This window comes from Podarcis bocagei (genome assembly GCF_964188305.1).
Source record: "Podarcis bocagei genome assembly, chromosome: 9".
In the NCBI taxonomy this organism is placed as follows: Eukaryota; Metazoa; Chordata; class Lepidosauria; order Squamata; family Lacertidae; genus Podarcis; species Podarcis bocagei.
Window position 1 is genome coordinate 78,075,329 of NC_138134.1, and position 23,801 is coordinate 78,099,129.

The following is a 23,801-nucleotide window of genomic DNA, read 5'->3' on the forward strand; positions in this document are numbered from 1 at the left end:
ACCAAAATCCCTCTAGAGGGGGTTTTGGGACATTACAAGAATGGCTGAAGGAGGCAAAACTCAAGCCAAATTGGACAGAGTTTTCTTTCTCTTGGGAAAGTTACAAGGCCAAATTGATGTTTTGGCTACCAACGTTGCAACTCTGGACTTAACAGTAAATAAGTTCATTGAATCTGATAAGGATTTGATCCAGGAAGCCCAAGCAGCTGGATAAGAGGAGAAATTTGAGAGCTTTGAGAGTGTGGAGAAAGAGACACATGTTGTTTTTGAGGAAAAGGAAGGAGGAGATATAATGTTGCAGATCGCAAAGGAGAGCCAGAGGCCTGACATGATGGTTATAAAGGAAAATAAGAACTTGATGATGAAAATCTGGTCTGAATTGGGGATTGAAGAATGGAGAGATCTTTCTCTGTGGAGATCTGAAGACCCAAGGATTACAAATTTGATTAAGGTGAAAGTTGGAGCTTTGGGGACATTTGGATTTGAAAGGAGTAAGAAACAAGATTTGGGCTCCACTTTTAAGTATGGAGGTCTGGCTGGAAGAAACATTGTCCTCATCGGGCTAGAGCATCTCCGAGATCTGGTGTTTAATATTAAGGACTATCAAAAAAACCGGCAGAGAGGAACTGAGAGACAATTAAGAGCCTCGGGCGTGAGATCCCCAGGCTGATAGTAGATTAAGACTGATGGACATTTGTTGGGGATTGAAACCGGGAAAGGGGATGGGGTGGGGTTTGGGGATACAAAGGGTGTATAATTATAACTTGTCTTTTTATTTTTATTCTGTTTTGTTATTTGTATGAAAAGTGGGGAATTCGTGGAAGGGAATTTGGGTCGACTTTATAAAAAAGGATTTAAGAATGAGTACTGATGTATAAATTTTGATGTTTATAAGGTAAAATCGGTTTTTACAATGAATTAAACATTAAAAAGTTAAAAAATTGGGGATAAGAACTTGTTGAACTAACAATTTGAATTGGAATATAAGAAGGGAAGGTGAGGGGAAGTCAGGGAAATATGTTATTGAAAAATAAGGATTGTAAACTGTATATGTTTTTAATTTTTCTTTTTCTTTTTTCTTTTTGGCTTTTTAATCTACTAAAATGGAAAATCTTCAATAAATATCTATTTAAAAAAAATAAAAATAAAGAGCGATTTATTTGAACGAATCTGCCAAACTGATTATTAATAACAATTTAACAAATTCATTTAAAATTGAAAAAGGAACAAGACAGGGATGCCCTCTATCCCCTCTTTTATTCATTATGGTTTTGGAGGTAATCGCGAACAAAATAAGAGCAACACCAGAGATACGAGGGATTAAAGTAGGCACAAAGGAATACAAACTAAAAGCGTACGCACACGATTTGATGTTATCTTTAGAAGAGCCGCAAAAAAGTGTTAGTAAGGCTTTGGAAATATTAGAAGAGTATGGTAAACTATCCGGTTTTAAGTTAAATAAATTAAAGGCAAAAATGTTGACCAAAAATTTGGAAAAAGATGTAAGAGAAAAAATAGAGATACAGAATGGAATTAAGGTGGTTAAAAAAAAATAATTGGGAATTTGGTTATTATCTAAAATGTATAGCATATTGTTAGAATGGGACACTAAAGATGAAGAAATAAAGGAGGTTATGATAAAATGGGCAATGGACTTGGGATACAATATAGAATATGATAATTGGGTGAAATTATGGAGCAGAGGAATGAAATTCACGGCCTGTGTTATGCTTAGAGAAAATTTGGAAAAAATGATGTATAGGTGGTACATTACACCGGCAAAATTAGGAAAAATGTACAAAACAGGAAATAAGGCTTGCTGGAAGTGTAAAATCAAAGAAGGCAATTTCTACCATATGTGGTGGACTTGCGAAGAAATGAAGAAGTTCTGGGAACTTATTTATAATGAATTAAAAAAAAATTAAATACACCTTTCCAAAAAAAAAACCAGAAGCCTTCCTACTAGGAATAATTGGGGACGAAATTAAAAAAGAAGACCTGATACTATTCCACTATGCGACAGTAGCGGCTAGAATATTAATAGCACAAAATTGGAAAAACCCAAACATCCCAACTATTAGAGATTGGCAAACAAAATTATTTGAATATGTTGGACTAGCAAAAGTGACGCAAAAAATCAGAAACCAAAAAGATACAAAGTTTATTAGTGATTGGAATAAATATATAGTATACATTGAAGGAAATTATAGAAACTTAAAAACCACAGCAGGTTTGATATAAATCTTATGATGCGCAAACCATTAACAATGAAGCTGCAGAAAAAAGAAAGAAGTTTTATTAAGAAGCCCAAAATCAGGAGGGAAGGAGGTCAATAGGTACGTAGAGGAAAGATTTAAAGAAGGAGACAAAGAATTGTAATGAAAATTTATTTTACTTTTATGTTGTGTATGGATGTTTTTTGATATTGTTGATTTGTTTTCTTTTGGTTATTTAAACGAAAATCAATAAAAAGAATTTTAAAAAAAACAACAACAACTGCTGATTAAAGAATTGGAGAAATTTCTGGATACCAAGGAAGATGAGATGTAGAAACAAATTGAGTGGGCACACAGCACTAAATCACCATCTGCAAGAGCAAGGAAAGTTCCAGGAGATTGCTTAGTTCAATTCTCTACAAGAACCATACAGGGCAAGATTTTGCAAACTCAGAACAACCTACAGACTGACATCCAAAGGATTACAAAGGATTACAAGTGAAGGAAATCCCAACTAGACTACAAGGAAAGACTACAAATTCCTAGCAGATGCTTTGAGAAAACCCAGCGTGTTGGGAGTTCCCTCAAGGACTGAGCTTTCAATTCAGAATGAAATTATTTTGAGCAACAGAAGAACAAGAATGTGTTAGCTTCAGGTTTATATTTTATACTTTGTGTAATGTTAGAAACAAATGAGCAGTTCAAAGAGTGAAGATATAACGTCTTCTCAAGCAATATGGGAAGCCACAGAAAAATAAGACATAATACATGCCCATCCTCGAGGATTTTTAGAATTTGCCAAAAAATTTTTGGGGGGGTTCTTTTCTTCCTTTGGTACCAAGACAAGCCCCAAAGGAGCATATTTGTGCTTCGGAACTCTGACTCCAGGAGTGTGACATAGAACACCTGTGCCCCGGGAAGTGGTGTGTCTGGGAGCTTTCCTTCCCAGCCAGAGAGTGTGCATGTGCAAGGCAAGTCCAATGTGCCCCCATCCCACCTTTCCAAGTACAGTTCTCGATGAGTTGCCATTGGTTGAAGGTCAGTTGCATGCAGGGCTTTTTTGCATCTGGAACTCGCTTGAACTCAGTTCTGACACCACTCAGGTGGACACCATTGTGAGAGAGCAAGGGAGGTGTTCATGGTAGGTTCCAGTACCTTTTCAGTGTGGAAAAATAGCACTGGTGGCATGTATGTTTTGATGATGATACATTCAATAAATGTAGACCAAACATGTTGAAATTTAATTGCTTCTGTTCCTTTTCTTTGTGCTTTAACTTTGCAAATGAAGATTTACACTAATGCACTTTGCCATATTTCCTGGTATAAGTGTTGAGATAGAAAGCTTTCCAATATTACTAGCAGAGTTTATGAGGAGTAATGATTCTTCTGGGGGATATGCTTTGAAGGTAAAGTATGTACCCGGCCTAAATAAAAAATAAAACTAATAACTTTTGAAAAATTAATTAGTATAATAAATCTGAAACCAACATTTCCCTGGATTTATGCTTTATGTGGAATGCTGATTGGATATGATCAGCAGCCAATCAGGAAATGGTATGGCCTAAATGGGAGGAGTTCTGGAATGCCTGACATCACAAGGGAGGTGGTTCTTAGCCAGTGGGAGGATGAAACATCCTTAAGAAGAAATTAGAGAAAAGGTTGTTTCATGACAACACCAAGGTATCCAAACAGAAAGAGGTCTGATGGGTGGAACACTTTCCTTACAAGCTATGATATTTGCAGGGACTCATTCCAGGGCCGAAAGGTCACTAAGAGGCTAAATGATAAGGAGCTTTTATAAACTACAGGTGGTCTTTCTCTTTCAAATACTAGGCCTCAGGGTCATCCAATGAAACAGAGTGGTGGAACATTTGAGGACTGTCTACAGGTGCTATATTACCAGTTGTATCACTGTATTACTGGCTGTTTGGCCAATAGCAACCATCAGGCAAGCAAGAGGTTCTTTGGATTCCACTGGACAGAGTCTCTTAGGTAGAGACAAACTCTTATTAATTGGTAAACATCAGGAAAGAAATTGATCAGCAACCTGGAATGCAGTCTAATATAAAGCCAACAGCAACTGGAATAAACTACAAAGCTAGCAATATAACCAATAAGCAAAATATCTCAGGCAACAACAACAAAACAGATAGAATAGGTTTAGTTCTTCATGTCTCTCCAGCCGATGGAGATCTGGAAGGCTTATCTGGGATACTTCAGACTGGTAGACGGTCATTCTCTTCACATTCTGGAATGGAGCATAGAACAATGTATCAAGATCTCCCTGTCTCCTTCAGCTTCTGGCCCTTATATGTCGTATTTTTCCTTGTATAAGACTAGAGTTTTTTAGCTAAAAATTTAGGTTTAAAATTGGGGCTCGTTTTATACATGGGTTGTGCTGAGGGGTGTTTTGTTAATTTGGAGTCCCCCAAAATAGGGGGTGTCTTATACATGGGGGCATCTTATAGACGGAAAAATATGGTAGCCTGTAGCATAGGTCTCATGCCAAGCTGGCAACAGATGTAATTCATGATGTAATTCTGTTCCCATCCTTTGATCTGGCCTGGGAGTCGACACGTGGGCGTGAGCCTTCATTTGCATTCTTTATCTGTGCAGTTCAGTCACTGTAAGGTTAATTTCCTTGTTCCCAGTCAACTGCTTCCTCCTTCCTTCCCCCATGCAGTCAAGTGTTTGATAGCTGGCCAAGCCATGAAGTTCCTTTCGCTTCTTCTCAAACAGCCATGTTCCTTATATTAAAGCTCCAGCTACATTGCAAACCAGGAGCATCACATTCGGTTTTATTCCCTGGCAATACAGGTGCCCTGCTCTGATTCATGGGCCCAATTTATTTATCCAGATCCAGATCATGATCCAGAAAATATAAGGCTTCGGATAACCCATTTACTAGCATATCAAGGGCTGCTAGATCAGTTGGCTTTGAAATGGGATTAGACAACAGCCGCCTTCTTTCTTTCTTTTAGCCACAGCATCAGATGTCAGGCTGGGTCATTGCAAAAAGAAAACAAAATGGCTTCCCCTCTACTTCTTTTCCAGGTCCAACTCGTGGTGTCCAAAGTCTTGCTAGATTCAATTGGATTTATAGAGTGAAAAATACTGTATATTGGACTCAACAACGTCTTTACGGGAAAGGATGGTCTAATACTGATGCCACTTTCTACCTAATGTGCTCATAATCTTATTCTCCATTTGTTGTTGTCTTATTCTAGCTTGTTGTTTCCTAAACACAACTGAGAGGATGGAGCAGCCAGCACCCGCAAATCCTGCAACACTATCGGCAACTATAACTGATGGTCTGTATACTGAACAGTCATATGGGATGAGGTTTCTCATAAAGTAGAGGGATGCATGGGAAATGCACAATGTTCTGTCTGCTTCTTTTCCATGTCCAACTTGTTGTCTCTATAGTCTTTTTATTATTATTTATTTATTTCGTTTTTCAAAGTAAAATTTTACAATCAAATATCAACGTACAATATAAAAAAAAAAACAACAGCAATCTTTATTACGGTCCAGAGACCAAACAAATCATTACAAATCAATACACAGTTCATACAGCCTACCTCCTATTTTTGGCCTGATGTTGTTGTCCATTTCAACTTTGTACCGATGAAATCCTTGACATTTGTAGATGTGCATCTATTTTAAAAATTATGTTCCTATATTAGGGAGATTAAGTGCAGGAGAATAAAAGCAAATTCTGTGAGCTTTCATGCTTGACAAGAGACTAATACTCTGAGCTTGGAAGGGAAAACACCCACCATCCAACCAATGTGTTCATAGTCGTTATAATAGCTTATTGTTTCACAGATGCAACTGAGAGGATGGAAAAGTCCGGAATTGATGAAGCATCCAGAAAGGATTCAGCAGCAGCAGCAACACCACCAACAACTGAAACTCATGGTCTGTATACAGCACAGTCATATGGGATGAGGTTTCTCATAAAGTAGAGGAATGCATGGGAAAGGGAAGTTGATGGATAGACAGGCAGGGAGTGGAACCAGTCAGGTTGTGCTAGGGAGGAGTGCAGAGAAAAGCACACACAGCTCTTTGGGTGCCACAGATCCATGAAGCCCCATAGAAACCCCAGGATCCAGCCCACTCTTTGCTGCTGGCTGTGGTGTTCCTTTACTCTGTGCAGCCAGGAATTGCTCTACCATTAGGCAGAATAAGGTAGTTGCCTCAGGTAGCAGGTGCTGTGGTGGGCAGAGATGGGGAGACCACACAAGCTGCGCTGCACCTCCTCAGTTAGTCTGCTGCCCCATCAGCAGCATCCAAATAAGAGCCAATGGCCAGTCCAGCCCAGCTTCTGTATGTAGCATTATGTGCACAGAGGGAGCATCTTGTCATTTGTTTGGGGAGCAGAAAGTCCTTTAGTATCAAAGGCTACTGTCTTCTGATCCAGACATTGGTAAGAAAAGCTTCCTCAAGCAGCAAGGTATCCCCCCTTGCTTCCTCCACCTGCTCAACCACCCAGATTACCACCCCTTGAACAGTTGACTGTCTCTGGCTGATGGCTACCACAGCATATGGAAACCCCTTTTCCTGGAGTGGCAATGGTATGTTGGCTTGTTGCTATTTAATCGTTGAGTTGTGTCTGACTCTTCGTGACCCCCTGGACCAGAGCACGCCAGGCACTCCTGTCTCCCACTGCCTCCCGCAATTTGGTCAAACTCATGTTGGTAGCTTCGAGGACACTGTTGGCTACTTGATGGCTAAATCAGAATTTTCTTTCTTCAAGCATCAACTTTTCAGGACATGGTTACCTTCTTACAATCTCCAACGGGTGAAAGATTTATCATACTTGAGATGTTGATCCTTATTGCCATGACACTGCTGCTTTTCCTTCTATGTAAGTACATAATTAGCATACTTTGCAACTAATGTCATGTGCTTTGCTTAAATGCCAATAGCATTTCCAAAAAGAGATGGCAGGATCCACCTTCCATTTATCCCTTTCATCTCTCTTTGATATCAGGGGTTGAGTTACAGCTGACACCCAGAGAGCAATGACACTGTTTTGTTCTCCCTGAATAAGTGAGTTCCAGCTCTTGGAACAGAAGCACATGCTGACACAAGTCCCTGGGACACCCTGGGCAATTCCCTTTCCCAGTTGCCATTGTCTGCTCCTTTCCCAACTAATCCTCATCTGCTGGGGGAGAGCCCCCATTCCTGATCCTCACCACCCTGTACTCTGCTAAGGCTCCATTCCCCTGAAGGAAACTGCTTGGGGAAAACAGACTGCAGAGGATAAGGCCATGGCCAAAGTCGGTGAGTCCAGAGCCTACCTAAATATCTAGATATATGCAGGGCTTTTTTCAATCGGAATTCATCAGGGCTCAGTTCCAGCCCTTCTCAGGTGGGCTCTGTTGCTAATCTAAGAGAACAAGGGAGATATTCAAGGTGTGTTTGGCACCTCTTTCTCCAGAAAAATAGCACTGGATAAATGAGCACATAACTATTTGTAAACTAGTTCATTTTTAAATGGCACTCCAAAGTAAGCAAAGCTCAGGGGGAGGGAACCAAATGATCCAAGACTTTACATATTTTAAGCAAACGGCAGGGCATGAGGCAGCTTGGCAAATGCAAGTCTCTAGGACAAAGAGGACAAGTGTATCTAGACACCAAAAAATCTAAAGCTTTCAAAGGAAGGCCAACTATCTGATGACAGAAGCAACAGGCCAAATGGAAACAGGACTTCAGACCAGCAGGGAAGCCACAGTCAAGGCATAGGAAACACCAATATAAGGGCTGTGAGCAGAAAATATTAATAGAATCCTTATTCATGTTTTTGTTGATTTGATTTTTTATTCACTCTTCTCCCTAAGCTCCCAGGGCACGTTACAAGTCAGCATTTAAAATTCAATGTTAAAAGCAGTTTGAAACCAAGTATCCCCCTCCCCCAGGTCACCAGACTAGTAAGCTAGAACAGAATTTCTTCATTTCTTTTCTACCTACCTCCTCCTTAGATCAGAAGGAATTAAAAAAAAGAGCTGATTTTCAAGTGGGATTGGGAATGATTCGAAGCATTGTTGTTGGGATTGATTCAACCTATAAGGACAAGGATGGTAAGCATTTTATATACAAATCCTCACTTTTGCTAGAACATGTTTAATTTAAACGGACTTCAATTCCTGTAGTTCCCTTTGGGATTCATATTGTGTGAGCAAAACTTTCAGTGAAACTCATCACCCAATAGAGTTTATCACTTTTTCACTGCTCAGCATAAAGAAAAGCAGGTGGTTGTGATTCTCACATCTCCCCACTAGAAATGCTGTCCTTCCCCATCACACTGTAATTCACAATGTTTGTGCTAGTGCTATATTTTAGCACTAGTGCAAAGGAACTTTGCCCCCACTTCTCCCTGCATGCCATCACCAAAACTGCACTCCAGGGTGGGGAGAAACTTCAGAACAGAATGGAGGGAAAGGGGCTGCAGATTGCATTGCACAAGGAGAAATTCCTGAGCTTACAGAACGCCCTCTTTAGAACTATGTGGAAGGCAACCCAATATTCATCAGAAAAAGAGTTTGGGTGCCTGTATTTTCTTAGATTTCAGAAAGCATAATAGAAAACTGTAAAGTAATCTTTGCATATTTGGCTTTACTGTGTGACTCAGTGGGGAATTGTTTTGTGACCCTGTCATTCCCAGCAGAAAAGGAGGACAAAGGAGGGGAACATTAGAGATACTTCATGAGCCACTTTCAATATGAGAATAGGATAGTGGATTGCATGGGTCTTTGGTCTGATCCAGCTGCAGGATTCTTCTGAGGCTTCTCATTGGTGATCTCAGCCACAGAGAATCAAGTCTGTCCTCATATTCATAAGAACCCCATCCTGGAGCTCTGCTTCTTGTTTTAGGCTAAAGTGTTTTAAAATGTTTGGAAACGGTTTCTTAATATTTGCAGATTGTTATTTCAGATACTCCTGCCTTAAACTGTTTCAAATCTTTTAGACTTCCAAATACTCGCTGTAGTTCAAAACTTATCAGAGGAAATGGTGTATTATGCCAACGTAAATGATCAACTGCAAAAGGAAATTGGTAAGCTACCCTATGATGTAGTGCAGTGGGATTCTGCCCTGATTCTGCCCCAGCTGAAAGCCCCTCCTCTAGCTGAAAACTCTTAGAGCCAGAGCAGAGAGCTGTCCTCCTTTTCAGGTCAGCTAAAAGACCTGTCCTTTACTATATTCATCCATGGAAGAGAGATTCTTGAACAGCACATCTGAGGCAACCTCTGACCACTTGGTCAGAGAGACTGCTGGACAGTGGGGTGATTGGTGCAACAACAAAATCTCTCTGGTTTCACAAGCCCATCATCAGAAAGAAGCCCTCAAGCCTACTCACATAGTGAATTGGCTCATTGGCATGTGGGATAAAATACCTGCAGACCATAGCAACTCTCACTCTACGCACAGGCCTGTTTTGGTGCCACGGCAAGTACCCAGACGGCCAAACCTAGGTCAGGATAGGATCCTCCATTTATCTGCACAGGTCTCTAAGGTGGGCTTTCCTTCACTGGGAACACTTGCTTTATAGGTAAAGAGATTATAATGATGTTTATAAAGCTTTTTATGAAAAAGCAGAGAAGGGGAATGAGTTCTGAAATATTCTATGATTGGATATCATGTATCAAATCAGAACACAGTTGCTCAGAATCCTTAGTCTGGACTCAAGCTCAGGAAAACACAGACCAGTGAATACATAACACCCTTCTCCCTTAGACATGAACACTCATCCCTGTCAACACAAATATTCATCAAAGTAGTGTGGGCAGTGCCTCACCCACTGAGATGGGTGAAGCTCATCCCCTTGGGTTGTTGGGGATCCTGATGGAGCTGGAGCTGGTGTCATGGGTGACACTGGTGTCATTGCCTCCACACTGTCTGGTGTCGCAGTGTTGGGGCCCCATTCCTCAGCTCTACCCTGGGCCACAGGTTCTCATCAGGTACATCAGCCTGTGAGTCAGGCTGATTGTTCACCTTGTGTTCTGGCATGGTAGCAGTGGCTGGCGCTGGGGCATCAGACAGGCATCAACATATTTAGTCCACATGCTGGCAGTGGACCTGAACATCTGGTGTGGCGAGCTTGTCGCCCCGGTAACAGCAGTGGAGATAAACGCAGGGTGATCTCCGTAGTTTGGGATGTAGACAGGGTCATCAGGTGTGAAGGACCTGGGGGCCGCTGGAGCCCCTTGGCCAGGAGGCCGATCAGATGCAAGATTTGGGTGCAGCCAATCCAGGAGTGATGCCAGCTTCTGGTTTATAAGGAGCTCTGCTGGGCTTCAACCTGTGGCAATGCAGGGTTTGAGGTGCTGCTGCAGCAGGAACTAATCTCTTGTTCCAGTCCCCCTGGGCAATCTGGGTGAGGGATTCCTTGGTGGTCCTCACCATTCTCTAAGCCTGTCCATTCATTGATGGGTGGAACGGTGCTGCTGTGACATGCCGGATTAGGTTGTTGGCCATGAACTTCTGGAACTCGGCTGACATGAACTGTACTCCATGATCTGACATGATGGTGTCTGGCAGGCCGTGTAGGGTGAAGAAAGACCCACGGCAGGGCCCAGATGACGATCCTGGAGGTCATTGCTGAGACGGGCACCACCTCAAGCCACTTTGACAAGGAGTCCACAATGATCAAGAATGTCTGACCTTGGCATGGACCAGCAAAATTGATGTGGAGTCTTGACCATGGTGTGCATGTCATCTCCTACCTTTGGATTGGGGCCTGAGGCATGGATGGTCAGGACTCTTGTCAGGCCTGGCAGTGCTGGACCCAATCTTCTACTGCTGCATTACTGCCTGGCCACCAGATGTAGCTACTGGCCAGAGCTTCCATATGGACAATGCCTGGGTGACTGACATGGAGAGCCTCCAGCACTCTGGTCCACAGCTTAGCAGGGATCATGACCCAGTTTCCCCACAGAAGGCATCCCTTGTGAACTGACAGCTCATGTTGCTGGGAGACAAATGGGGAGAATTCTGCATCAAGGTGATCCGCTGGGCACCCCCTCCACATCCAGTTGAGGACACAGGAGATGGACACATGAGTGTGTGGTGACATCCATGGCATGGAGCGGCACCTAGGGAAGAGTCTCCAGCAGCATCACACTGTGGGCTGGGGACGGGTCAATGTCTATGTCTGGTAATGGCAGGTAGCTTCAGGCATCTGCGTGGCCCAGGCTCTTGCCAGGAACGTTGTGCAGCATGTAGTCATATGCCCTGAGAAAGATGGACCACCTTAGCATCCTCAGGGACAGGACCTGGGGCGTCTTCTAATCAGCAGCAAAAAGGTCCAGCAGAGGCATGTGGTCACTTATGATAATGAAGTGGTGGCCATAGGTGTAGTCATGGAACTTCTTTACTTCTGCTACGATAGCAAGGGCCTCCTTGTCAATCTGGACATAATTGCATTCCGTAGATGACAAAGTTCTGGAGTAGAATGCATTGGGGGCCTCTCACCCATCTGGCTACTGGTGGCTGAGGACTGCGCCAGTTCCATATGGGGAGGTGTGACAGGCAAGCACAACGGGCTTGGTCTCATCAAAATGGGTAAGGACTCTTTCAGGGGAGAGCAGCTGTTTGACAGCATTGAAAGCAGCCTTTTGAGCATCACCCCAGATCCAAGGAGATTTCTTGTACAAAAGCCAGTGCAGGTCCTCCACAATTGCAGCCTTGTGTGGAAGAAAGGAATGGCATGACTGGATAGCATGTATTGAGTCAGAACACAGGGGCTCAGAATCCTTAGTCCATATTCAAATTCAGGCAAGCACAGAGCATTGAATACATAATAGGTAAAGTGATTATAAAATAGCTTATAAAGCTTTAGATGTGAAAGCAGAGACGGGGAACGAATGCAAATTGCATCACTTGTGCATAAAAACAAGCGAAGGATGGTCAGCACGAAAACACACATTTTGTGGATGTTGTATAATGCCATTTCCCCTCTTTTTCTTTGACCTTGGGAAATATGATTGCCTTTAAAGACATTATGCCAAAACCAGACCTAAACCCTGATTGAAATGGATCTAGAAAATCAGTTTCCTCCAAGAGCACCTGGATCTGGTCCACGACCACCCACTCAAGAACCTTGCCCAGGAAGGGGAGATTAGCAACTGATGGGCCCAGGGAATAATAATAATAATAATAATAATAATAATAATAATAATAATAACAACAACAACAACAACAACAACAACAACAACAACAACAACAACAACAACAATTTATTTATATTCTGCCCATCAGGCTGGGTTTCTTAAGGAGTGATTTTACCACTGCCTCTGCTCTGGACACCCTTTAAGATTTATCTGCTGTAACAGAAGGGGCATGAAGGGTCAATTTTATCCTCAAAATACTTTGCAAACAAATCACAGAAAGCTGCTTTCAGTTCTCCCATCTCCTTCAGGCCAGACTGTAGCAGGCCCTACTCTACCCAAGAAAGCTCTGCTGCATGGCACAATGGAGGAAGCTAAGCCTTCACTGCCACTTGGTAGGCTCGAGGATGAGCCCTCACCAGTGTTCAGTTGCATTCAACCAGATTTTTCCTCCACACACGTTCAAGCCATTTCCCAGCTTCTTTCTTTCGGCAAGGTGGCTCCATGACTCTTCGCCGGAGACCAACGGGGAGAGCACTGGTCCTCCACTGCCCACACCCTCCTTGCGCAGAAGGCTTCCGCGCAGGGAGAGTAGGCGGTGAATAGGCGTCAAAGAACTTTTATGCTGGAAGAAGTTCAAGAAATGCCCACTGACGGATTCTGCCAGCGATTGAGACAGCCACGGATGAATGGCTGTCCGGACAGTGAGAATTCACCCAGGTAACCCAGCCAGTGGTGGTGCTGATTTACGCACAAGCAACCCCTAGAACCATTACACCCACCCAGCTATTTACTGCAGCATCAGCATGGGTTGATGAGTTAATGTTTTTCTTTTTTTTAAGATTTCTGAGCTTCCTAGATTAATATATGTTATCATGTTCCCAGAGAAATGAACTTCACAAAAGTAATTGAAATCTGCACAGGCATACAAGGTGGTTCCCCTTAAATTCCTTATCTTGTTTTCCTTTTCTCTTCTTCCTCCATACCTGGCTGACTCAAAGACATCATCTCTAAAAATGTGAATGATGGTTGGGTTTTATATGCAACGGCATACTATTGGTTTTCTCATGTGCCAGAATCATGGATGAATTCCAAAAAAGTGTGTGAGAGGGAAGGCGCCAAGCTAATGTCTCTGAAAACAGGAGTAGAACAGGTGAGCATCAAAGCAGAGTATTGAAAAGGTAGGGGATCTCCTTGAGTCAAAGGGCTCCTATCATCACTATCCATTTAAGAAGGTACAATCCACCTGTATGCAGGCAATACAGCAACTCCATCAGTCAAGCCAAGGGGTGGGTGGGGCAGGGAACAGCTGCTACCATCTGGGGCTAACTAAGGTTTCTTGGTGCTGCTGAGCTCTAATAGAATGAAGCTGGCAGTCAGGAAGAAGGTCTTGAAGGAGGAGGAGTAGATACTTGAGGGAAATCTTGTAGATTGTTCCTCTGCTCTTTGAGATGTACTGAGTGCTCAGAAAAAAAGGCTTCCCTCACCACCCTAGCCCTCTGGCATGAGGGTATCATGGAGATGACTCTAGAGGAGCTTGCAAGGTATATCCCTCTCCCAGCCCTTAACCCTGGCAAAGGGGCTACTGGGATGCTGCAGGGCACAGACATAGGTGAGACCCCATTGTCATCCCATCAAGCATACCACAACCAGACTGATTCCAATAGCTCTGGAACCAACAAACAAACATGGATACAGATATTGGAGTATTTGCCACACAGGGTCACTGTCCCGCTAGATGGTTCCAAGATGAACTGTTTTATGGCACAGTCATTTACAGTATCTGGAAATTTTAACTCTGTGTCATGACTGGAACACACATGTAGTCAGTCTTGGTGAGGGCAGGTGAAGTTACCCTTCACTACAATATTTTCTCTTTGGGATGCTTCCTTGATTCCATAAGCAGCAGCATCATAACCTGGATCAGGGGGACAATAGCACATACTCAGTACAAAATTATTCTTGGTGCTTGATGCAGCCATACTTGGAATACCATAGTTTTGATCACGGCTTCCTCCAAAAATATGGATTTGGCTTTCAAAGGTGACACCTATGCCTGTTGAATGTTTGTAAAGGGCTATAGTAGCTCAGAGAAAGGGACATTGTCTAGAACGACTTTGAGAGAACTGCCTTGCTCCTCATTCCTACTGAAAATTTTCTGGTTTTTCTTTCTCCCCACCCCTACCCTAGCAATTTGTGGTGAATGAAGTAAAAGCCCGAGGAAAGCTTTTTTGGATTGGACTCTTTAAAGACAACCAAGCGAAATGGAGATGGCTGGCAGGAGTACAGGCTTTAGTCACGTAAGTTTTTGAAGAAATATTTGCTAATGGCATGCATTCCAAGAAGTTGCAGATTCTGTTTACGTAATTGATCCTTTCCCTCTCCAAATATATTTTGCCATGCAATTTTCTCTACTGCCAAAGATCTACATATGTACTCCTCCACATCATTGTCCAGGTGAGCAGTGGCGTAGCGTGGGTTCTCAGCACCCGGGGCAAGGCAAGTAATTTGCGCCCCCTAACTGAAGAGATTTCACCCCTCCCATACCCAAGAATCTCCTGATCATCTCCTGATGGTCTCTGCTGACTCTCCAGAGAGAAGGAGGCGTGTCTTGCCTATCTACTTATTCTGCCCAGCAACATATCTGTGTGTGAGAGAGAAAGTCAGTCAGTCAGTGTATCGGAGAGAGTGAGAGTGTTAGAGATCCTAGAGATAAGATTGCTGCTAAGAGCAGCTGCAGACTCTCAGTATAGCATTGATTTATGCTTAGAATATTCAGCTCTGTATATAGTTTTGTATCATAGTTGTAGTTACAGAATAAAAGAAAGATATTCTACAGAGCTGCTCTCCGAGTGGTTTATACTCTGCAAGACTCTGCAAAACTCTGCTGCGCAACGACTGTATTATTGAGACTGTATTATTGAAACTCTGCTGCGCTTCCCCGCTGTCCCGGAGATTTCCCTATGGACTTTTGTCTTGCGAAAGGCCGGCCAAACGCGCGCCCCCCAATGTTGCGCCCGGTGCGGCCGGCACCCCTGGCACCCCCCACGCTACGCCACTGCAGGTGAGTGACTGGTGCTTCTCACTAGGTTGCAGAGGCAGGAAGGCTCCTCTTCCTGCTTCTCTAACCTAATGAATGTGGTGATTCGGAAGAGGCTGAAGGCAGGCTTTTAAATGGTTTGTGCTGCTTAGTTCAGCTTCAAAAGGACTTGCAGGAACCTAAAGCTGAGCAACACTGTCAGCTGGCAGTTTAAGACAGTTCATGGTTCCCTTTAAGTATCTAACAACTCTTTTCAGCTTGTGTGGATGGATGTACAAGGTCAGAGTAAGATCTCACTCATCCACAGTTTGGTAGTAGAACAGAGAACTGGTCTGGCATTTATTACCAAGGCTGCATTAACAGAGGGCTGCTTTCAATTTTGCAAGGTCTCCTGGAACAAAATCCAATGACATTCATTTTCATTGATGCACCCAATACCAACCACAAATCCTTTTTGTCAAAGGTATTGAGTAAACTTTACAAGCAGGCAGTGGGGTTGTATAATACTAGCTGGGAAATTAAACCCTGTATGCCAGTGGTTCCCAGTTAGCTAAGTACTGCAGACCCCTTCATTTTCAAAAGCCACGCCATGGGCCACTGTACCTGTGAACATTTTGATATCTCTGTGGCAGTTTTAGTTATGTGAATGACACCATGGAACCCCTGGGTGGGTAGTCCGTGGACCACCAATTGGGAACCACTGCTGTATGTGATCTTAGACTTGATCAAAGGGCAGATCTCACCCGAACATCTCATGGGAGTAAAAAATCCACCTACTGCACCATTACTAGTAATATCAATTTAATAGATTCACAGAGAGCTAAAAATGGGGGAGTTATAGAAAAATCTATCACAGAATTTTAGTGCTGTGTAGTGGGACTTGATTCAGTACACAATGGACACTGTAAAATGCAAGTGACAATAAGAGTGAGGCTAGGGTGATACCTTTGTCAACTATGGGTAAACTTAGAACCATCATGTTAGATTTAGATAAGATATATATGTGAGAAATATCATATCATTTCAATCATCCCTATAATGGCTTTGTGGTTATAGATTATATTTTGCAATTCATTTGAGGACATAGCTATGTTTGTTTCTGTATAGTGTCATTGCTATCCTCATGCATGGGGTGGGTGATGGATGTGAGATGAGGTGGATGAAGGCGGATGCAAATCTAACATGGTTTTAATATGCTCAGAACAATCACTACTGTGCTAACTCTGCTATGAGAGAGTAAGGATCTCTCTTCCAACACTCTTTCTCCAACACCCACAACGGTCCAGAGCAGATCTGAGGAGGATGTGGGTGCATATGGAAAGGGGAGCGGGCCAGTTCTGTTGCAGAAATGGAAATCCTGGCAATAGCAGAAGTACTGCATTGGATGCTGCCCAAACTAAATTGACTGAAAGTTCTTGTGTGTAACACTGAGCCTTCCAAAGTCACACCCTCAGTTTTTTGTAGGTTACTATGAGAAATCACTTCATGTGAAAAGAAAAGAGACAGTCTTAACCCACAGTTGTTGGGGGTTTTTTTATAAAATATTTATTAAAAGTTTTAAACAATACATCACCAAACATAAGACACCTTCACCGACATAAAAACAAAAATAAACACAAAGCAAATAAAATACAACATATTTTGAATTTCAAAAAACCAAATTTCCATGTCCTTCTTTTTGGACTTCCTCGCATCTCCCTTTCCTGCGTTCCCATTTATAAAGTTATAATCAGCAGTACTTCACCTTTTTCCAAATCTTAATTTATAGTTTTCAAATAATATGTCTCCAATTTAAAATTTTATTGTCCGATATTTAAATATTTAAATTTGACAGTATTAATCAAAATTTCGTCCTTGTTCCTATAGTGCACTTATTTTCATACCACTTCCACTAAGTTGCTAGTGCCAGATTATTTTCTGTCATGCATCATCTTAACATTCATACAGTTTATAATGCTTTTTTAGATAGTCCTTGAACTTTTTCCAGTCCTCTTCCACTGTCTCTTCTCCCAGGTCTCGGATTCTGCCAGTCATTTCCGCCAGTTCCATATAGTCTATCAGTTGCGTCTGCCATTCTTCCAGCGTGGGCAAATCTTGTGTCTTCCAGTACTTTGCGATAAGAATTCTTGCTGCAGTTGTCGCATACATAAAGAAAGTTCTGTCCTTTTTTAACACCATTTGGTCGACAATGCCCAAAAGGAAAGCCTCTGGTTTCTTAAGGAAGGTATATTTAAATACCTTTTTTAGTTCATTGTAGATCATTTCCCAGAAGGCCTTAACCCTTGGGCACGTCCACCAAAGGTTAAAGAATGTTCCTTCAGCTTCTTTACATTTCCAACACTTATTGTCTGGCAAGTGATATATTTTTGCAAGCTTGACTGGGGTCATGTACCACCTATATATCATTTTCATAATATTTTCTTTCAAGGCATTGCATGCCGTAAATTTTACACCGGTGGTCCACAGTCGTTCCCAGTCAGCAAACATAATGTTATAGCCAATGTCTTGCGCCCATTTTATCATAGCTGATTTAACCGTTTCATCCTGTGTATTCCATTTTAACAGCAAGTTATACATTTTTGAAAGTACCTTAGTTTTAGGTTCTAACAGTTCTGTTTCTAATTTCGATTTTTCCACCTGGAAGCCTGTTTTTTTATCCAGATTAAAGGCCTCCCTGATCTGAGCATAGTGTAACCAATCTCGCACTTTATCTTTTAATTTCTCAAAACTCTGCAATCTCCAAGTGTCTCCATCCTTTTCCAATATTTCCCAATATTTTGGCCAATTGGCCTCCATATTGAGTCTTTTCTGAGCCTTAGCTTCCATTGGTGACAACCACCTTGGGGTCTTATTTTCTAATAAGTCTCTGTATTTTATCCAGACATTAAACACTGCCTTCCTGACAATATGGTTCTTGAAAGCTCTATGAACTTTCACCTTGTCGTACCACAAGTATGCATGCCATCCAAATGCGTTGTTGAACCCTTCCAAATCCAAAGTATCAGTGTTCTCAAGGAGTAGCCAGTCTTTCAACCAGCAGAAAGCTGCTGATTCATAATACAACTTTAAGTCTGGCAGGGCAAACCCCCCTCTTTCCTTAGCGTCAGTTAGTATTTTAAATTTTATTCTGGGCTTTTTGCCCTGCCAGACAAATTTAGAAATATCTCTCTGCCATCTCCTGAAACACTCCACCTTGTCCACAATCTGTAAGGTCTGAAACAAAAACAACATTTTTGGCAATACATTCATCTTTATAGCAGCAATTCGACCCAACAAGGAAAGCTTCAATCTTGACCAACTTTCTAGGTCCTTTTTAATTTCTGACCAGCACTTTTCATAATTATCCTTAAATAAATTCAGATTTTTAGCTGTCATGTTTACCCCTAGATATTTCACCTTTTTGACCACATTTAAGTCTGTCTCTTTCTGAAACCTTTCTGTTTCTAAAGTTGTCAATTTTTTCCCAAAACCTTAGTTTTCTGCTTGTTTAATTTAAATCCCGCCACACGCCCAAACTCTTGAATCAGTTCTAACACCCTTTTTGTACTAGATTCTGGCTCCTGTAGTGTCAAGACCAAGTCATCTGCGAAAGCTTTAAGTTTGTACTGTTTGGCTCCGACCTGGATTCCTTCAACCAGCCGGTCCCCTCTGATCATGTTCAAGAGCACCTCCAGGACCGAAATAAATAACAATGGGGAAATAGGGCAACCTTGTCGTGTTCCTTTCTCAATCCTGAACTCTTCTGTCACCACATTATTTACTATCAATTTAGCTTTTTGTTCTGAATAAATTGCATCTATGCCATTTTCAAACCCCCGTCCCACTCCCATCCCTTCCAAGTTTTTCTTCATAAATTTCCATGAGATGTTATCAGAGGCCTTCTCCGCATCTATAAAGATCAACACTGCTTTTGTATTGATATTCATTTGCAAAAGTTCCAAAATGTCAATTATATTCCTTGTATTCTCAAACAAATGCCTGCCATGGAGATAGCCTGCCTGAAATTTGTGAATCACTTCATTTAAAACTCTTTTTAGTCTATTTGCTAAAATGTCTGCAAAGATTTTGTAATCCACATTTAGGAGAGAGATGCTTAACCCACAGTTGTTGTTGGGATTTTGAATACGTGCAGTTTCACACAGAGTCAATTAGGAGTTGGCCAACAGCCAAGGCAATGTAAAGGAGTAAAATCTGCCTGGAGATATAGAGGCCTGGAGACAGCTCCCTCATTGGTCAAGCTCACTCATGGGAATAATGATTTATGGCCTATTGACTGGAATGTGTTAGTATAGCGTTGAGAGTTGATTGTTAAGAGTCATGTGGTGAGAGAGCTAAAGATCCATGTTGTGCTCTGTTCCTGTAAATAGTAACTTGAAGTCCACTGTACATAATAAACACCTATAAGTAACATAAAACTGATTCCTGCTTCGTCCATCCTGCCTGCAACCGATTGCTTTCATGAACTCTGCTTGTACTCTGCTAAGGTCCTGCAACAAGTTGCGAAACACCAATAGTTGTTGTTGTTTTTCTTACATGGTTAAAGGTAAAGGTACCCCTGCCCGTACGGGCCAGTCGTGTCCAACTCTAGGGTTGTGTGCCCATCTCACTTAAGGGGCCGGGGGCCAGCGCTGTCTGGAGACACTTCCGGGTCACGTGGCCAGCGTGACGAAGCTGCTCTGGCGAGCCAGCACCAGCGCAGCACACGGAAATGCCGTTTACCTTCCCGCTATAAAGCGGTACCTATTTATCTACTTGCACTTAAGAGTGCTTTCGAACTGCTAGGTGGGCAGGAGCTGGGACCGAACCACGGGAGCTCACCCCGTCGCGGGAATTCAAACCACTGACCATGTGATTGGCAAGTCCTAGGCGCTGAGGTTTTACCCACAGCGCCACCTGCGTCCCACCCTTACATGGTTAGAATTCTAAAATATGGGGAGAAAAATCCATCACACTTGTGAGTGGATGTTAAGAGAGAAAGAGCTGAACATCTTTTTAATGATTGATCAATGCTGCTGTTTCTCTTCTTTTCAGCTTCTGGAAAAGGGGTGAGCCAAATAGAGCCGCGAAGCACAACTGTGGTGCAATTGCCTTTAATTGCCGTGGAAGTTGCTGGGTAGCATTAAACTGTGAGCAAATGACACAGTATATTTGCAAGAAGGTGCCGAATGATGCTTGGCTCTAAGAAGACACTTTCAAGATGAATGAAACTGGATCTCATGATCACTACACAAAACCAAAACCAAGAGATCACCCCACCCCGCTGTTTTAATGCACAATCTACACTCTGCCATCTAGATTATGGGACTCTTTGGCATCAGCCCTCAAAAACACCATGAAAAGACCTTATTCTGCAAGCTCAAATGTAGATGGCATAAAAATAGAGAATGGAAGGGTCCAGTCATAGCCTGTTTTCTGTTTAATGTATTTATTTGCAATGCATACTGTAAAGGGAATTGGGGGTTGCTTGTGCATAGAGGGTGCTGATGCTCTATGGCAACGTTCCCTGGCTAAAACTTTCCCTGGCTGAACAGCCCTTTCTCCCAGAACCTCGCTGTTGGTTTGGGCTTCCTTGGGAACCTGCCATAAAACTCCCCCCGGAGATCCTCATCCCTGATGGTCTCCGCAGGAACCCACGTGTTTTCCAACTCGGCTTCCCCCTCCCAAGCCACCAAATACTCCACCTGTCCTCCTCTCCATCTTGAATCGAGTATTTCTGTGGCTTGACTACTAAGTTCCCTCTCCTCTACGCGTGGGTAAGTGGGGACCTCTCTCTCTCGCCCCGGAAATTCCAGTCCCTCCCTGTACGGAGAGAGTAGGGACCTATGGAACACCGGGTGTAGTTTCATGCTGATCGGCAACTTGAGCCTAAAGGCCCTGGGATTAACCTGCTGTGTCACCTCGAAAGATCCCAGCCGCCTGGGCCACAAATTCTTGCAACCTCCCTTGAAAGGTAACCCTTGGGTTGACAACCACACCCTGTCCCCCACCCGTATGGTTTCTCCTTCCCTACGATGCTTGTCTGCCTGCCTCTTATACACTTCCTTGGCCCGTTCCAAGTTCATTTTAAGTTGTTGGTGTAAGGCCTCCATTTCTTCCACAAACTGCTCCGCTGCCGGTACACTCCACCTCTCCTCCCCTCCTCCTGGGAAGGCCCTGGGGTGACACCCATAATTGGCCATGAACGGGCTCATTCCTGTGGACAGATGTTCCGCGTTATTGTACGCAAATTCAGCCAGCGCTAGTTTCTCTACCCAGTCGTTCTGCCTCTCGCTGACATAGCAGCGTAGGTATTGTTGGAGTATACTGTTCGCTCTTTCCGCTTGCCCGTTGGTCTCCAGGTGTCTGGCCATTGAGAAGCTCACCTCAACTTGCAGCAGGCTCATGAGCTTCCTCCAGAACCTGGAAGTAAATTGCTTCCCTCGGTCTGACAAAACCCTCAAGGGGGCGCCATGCATCCTGAACATGTGATCCACAAACAGCCTGGCAGTTTCCTCTGCCGTCACCGCATGCGAGCAAGCGATGAAATGGTACATTTTGGTTAACAGGTCGACAACCACCATGACAGCTGTTTTCCCCCTTGATTTGGGCAAATCAGTCATAAAATCTATGGATACCACCTCCCATGGTCTTCCCAGTGTGGGTAAGGGTTCCAGTAGCCCTGCGGGTGCCGCCCTCTCCCCCTTTGCTCGCTGGCAGCAGTCGCACCCTCGTACGTACTTCCGTACATCTTCCCTCACCCTTGGCCACCAGAACTGCCTGGTGACAAGCAACATGGTCTTGTGTTGACCGAAATGCCCCGCCGTCGGGTTATCATGGAGTTGTATGAGTACCCTTCTCCTCAAGTCATCCCCTGGTACATACAGTGCTCCCCTGTAATACAGTACCCCTTCTTTCTCCTCAAAACCCCCATGGTTTTCCCCCATGCCCCTGAGTTCCCGGATTTTAGTTTGGGCGAACTCGTCGTCCCTCGTCAGTCCGGCTAGTTCTCGTCTCTCTACTAATACTCCCCCAAACACCCATCGGTTCTCGGGGATCACATGTTGGGCTTCTGGTGGTCCTTCTCCTTCCATTTACTCCGGCTTCCGGGAGAGGGCGTCTGCTCTGACGTTTTCCTCTCCTGGCATGTACCGAATCTCGAAAAAAAACTTGGAGAACTCCTAAGCCCATCGCACCTGTCGCTGGTTGAGTACTTGTGCAGTCCTCCAGTACTCCAGGTTCTTATGGTCCGTGCACACCTGGATCTTGTGCTGTGCCCCTATTAACAAATGTCTCCAGCGTCGAAAGGCTTCATAAATTGCAAGCAGTTCCTGGTCATACACCGTGTAGTTTTGCTCCAACTTGCTCAGCTTCCTCGAGAAGAATGCACACGGCCTCCAGCTGGACTGGTCTCCCAGCTGGAGCAGCACCGCCCCTACTGCTCGGTCTGACACGTCTGTCTCCAGCCTCATTGGCTTCTGCAGATCCACGTGCAAGAGCTGCTCTTCCGAAGCGAACGCCCTCTTTAGCCTTTCAAAAGATTGCTGTGCCTCTTCTGTCCAGACGAACTTGCTTTTGCTACTGAGACAATCGGTGATAGGTGTGGTTAAGTGGGCGAAGTTCTTGATGAACTTCCGATAGAAGTTCCCAAAGCCCAGGAACCTCTGCACGTCCTTCTGGGTCTTGGGGGTCTTCCATTCCAGCACCACCTGCACCTTGCCTGGGTCCATATCTAGGCCCTTGTCCGACAACCTGTATCCCAGGAACTCCACCACGCGTGCGTGGAATTGGCACTTCTCCAGTTTGACCCACAACTGGTGTTCCTGTAGCCTCTTTAGCACTTCCCGGACATCTCTGACATGCTGCTCCTCGTTGTCCAAATAGATTAACACGTCATCTAGAAAGGCCACGTAATTCTTGTACAGCAGGGAACCCAACACGTGATGCATGAAAGATTGAAAACAGGCAGAGCCTGATTGTAATCCGAAAGGCATAACGAGGTACTCAAAGGCCCCCAGAGGGGTGAACATGGTGGTTTTCCATTCATCCCCCTCCCTCATCCTAATCAAATTATACGCTTCCCGAAGGTCCAGCTTGGTAAAAAAATTTCCCTTCCTTACCCTGGTTAAAATATCGTCAATCCTGGGCATTGGGAAGGTCACGGGTTCCGATACAAGGTTCAATGCCCTGAAATCTACGACCAATCTCGGCTGTTTAGTGTCTTTTTTGTCCACAAAGAACACCGGACTGCCTCCCACCGCCCTTGATTCTCTTATGAAACCTCTTTTCAGGTTCTTGTCTTTTTTTTTTTTTGAAAATTCTTTTTATTTTATTTCTAACATATACACCAACAAAAAAACCCACAAACAATCCAAAAAGGATAAAAAAGAGAGAAAAAAGAAATAAAGCAAAATACAAAGGCACAAAAAAGTCACATAACAAAAACATTAGATTCAT

At 43.4% G+C, this 23,801-nt stretch overlaps 1 protein-coding gene across 5 annotated transcripts in view; it reads left to right on the forward strand.

Moving 5' to 3' along the window:
• LOC308594281 (uncharacterized protein) overlaps positions 1-20,771 on the forward strand; it is a 115,718-nt gene extending 94,947 nt beyond the window's left edge. For 2 of the 5 annotated variants that reach the window (XM_081207270.1, XM_081207268.1), the window contains exons 2-9: positions 5,444-5,527; positions 6,045-6,137; positions 6,976-7,086; positions 8,204-8,302; positions 9,190-9,276; positions 13,330-13,481; positions 14,519-14,628; positions 20,400-20,771. In XM_081207270.1, coding sequence (XP_081063396.1) covers positions 5,473-5,527; positions 6,045-6,137; positions 6,976-7,086; positions 8,204-8,302; positions 9,190-9,276; positions 13,330-13,481; positions 14,519-14,628; positions 20,400-20,550 — 858 coding nt within the window. In that variant the 5' untranslated portion in view covers positions 5,444-5,472 and the 3' untranslated portion in view covers positions 20,551-20,771. Of the gene's footprint in view, positions 1-3,782; positions 3,897-5,443; positions 5,528-6,044; positions 6,138-6,975; positions 7,087-8,203; positions 8,303-9,189; positions 9,277-13,329; positions 13,482-14,518; positions 14,629-20,399 lie in introns of those variants that run through there. The other 3 variants (XM_081207269.1, XM_081207255.1, XM_081207274.1) reach the window with 3 other exon arrangements.
• The last annotated feature ends 3,030 nt before the right edge of the window (positions 20,772-23,801 follow it).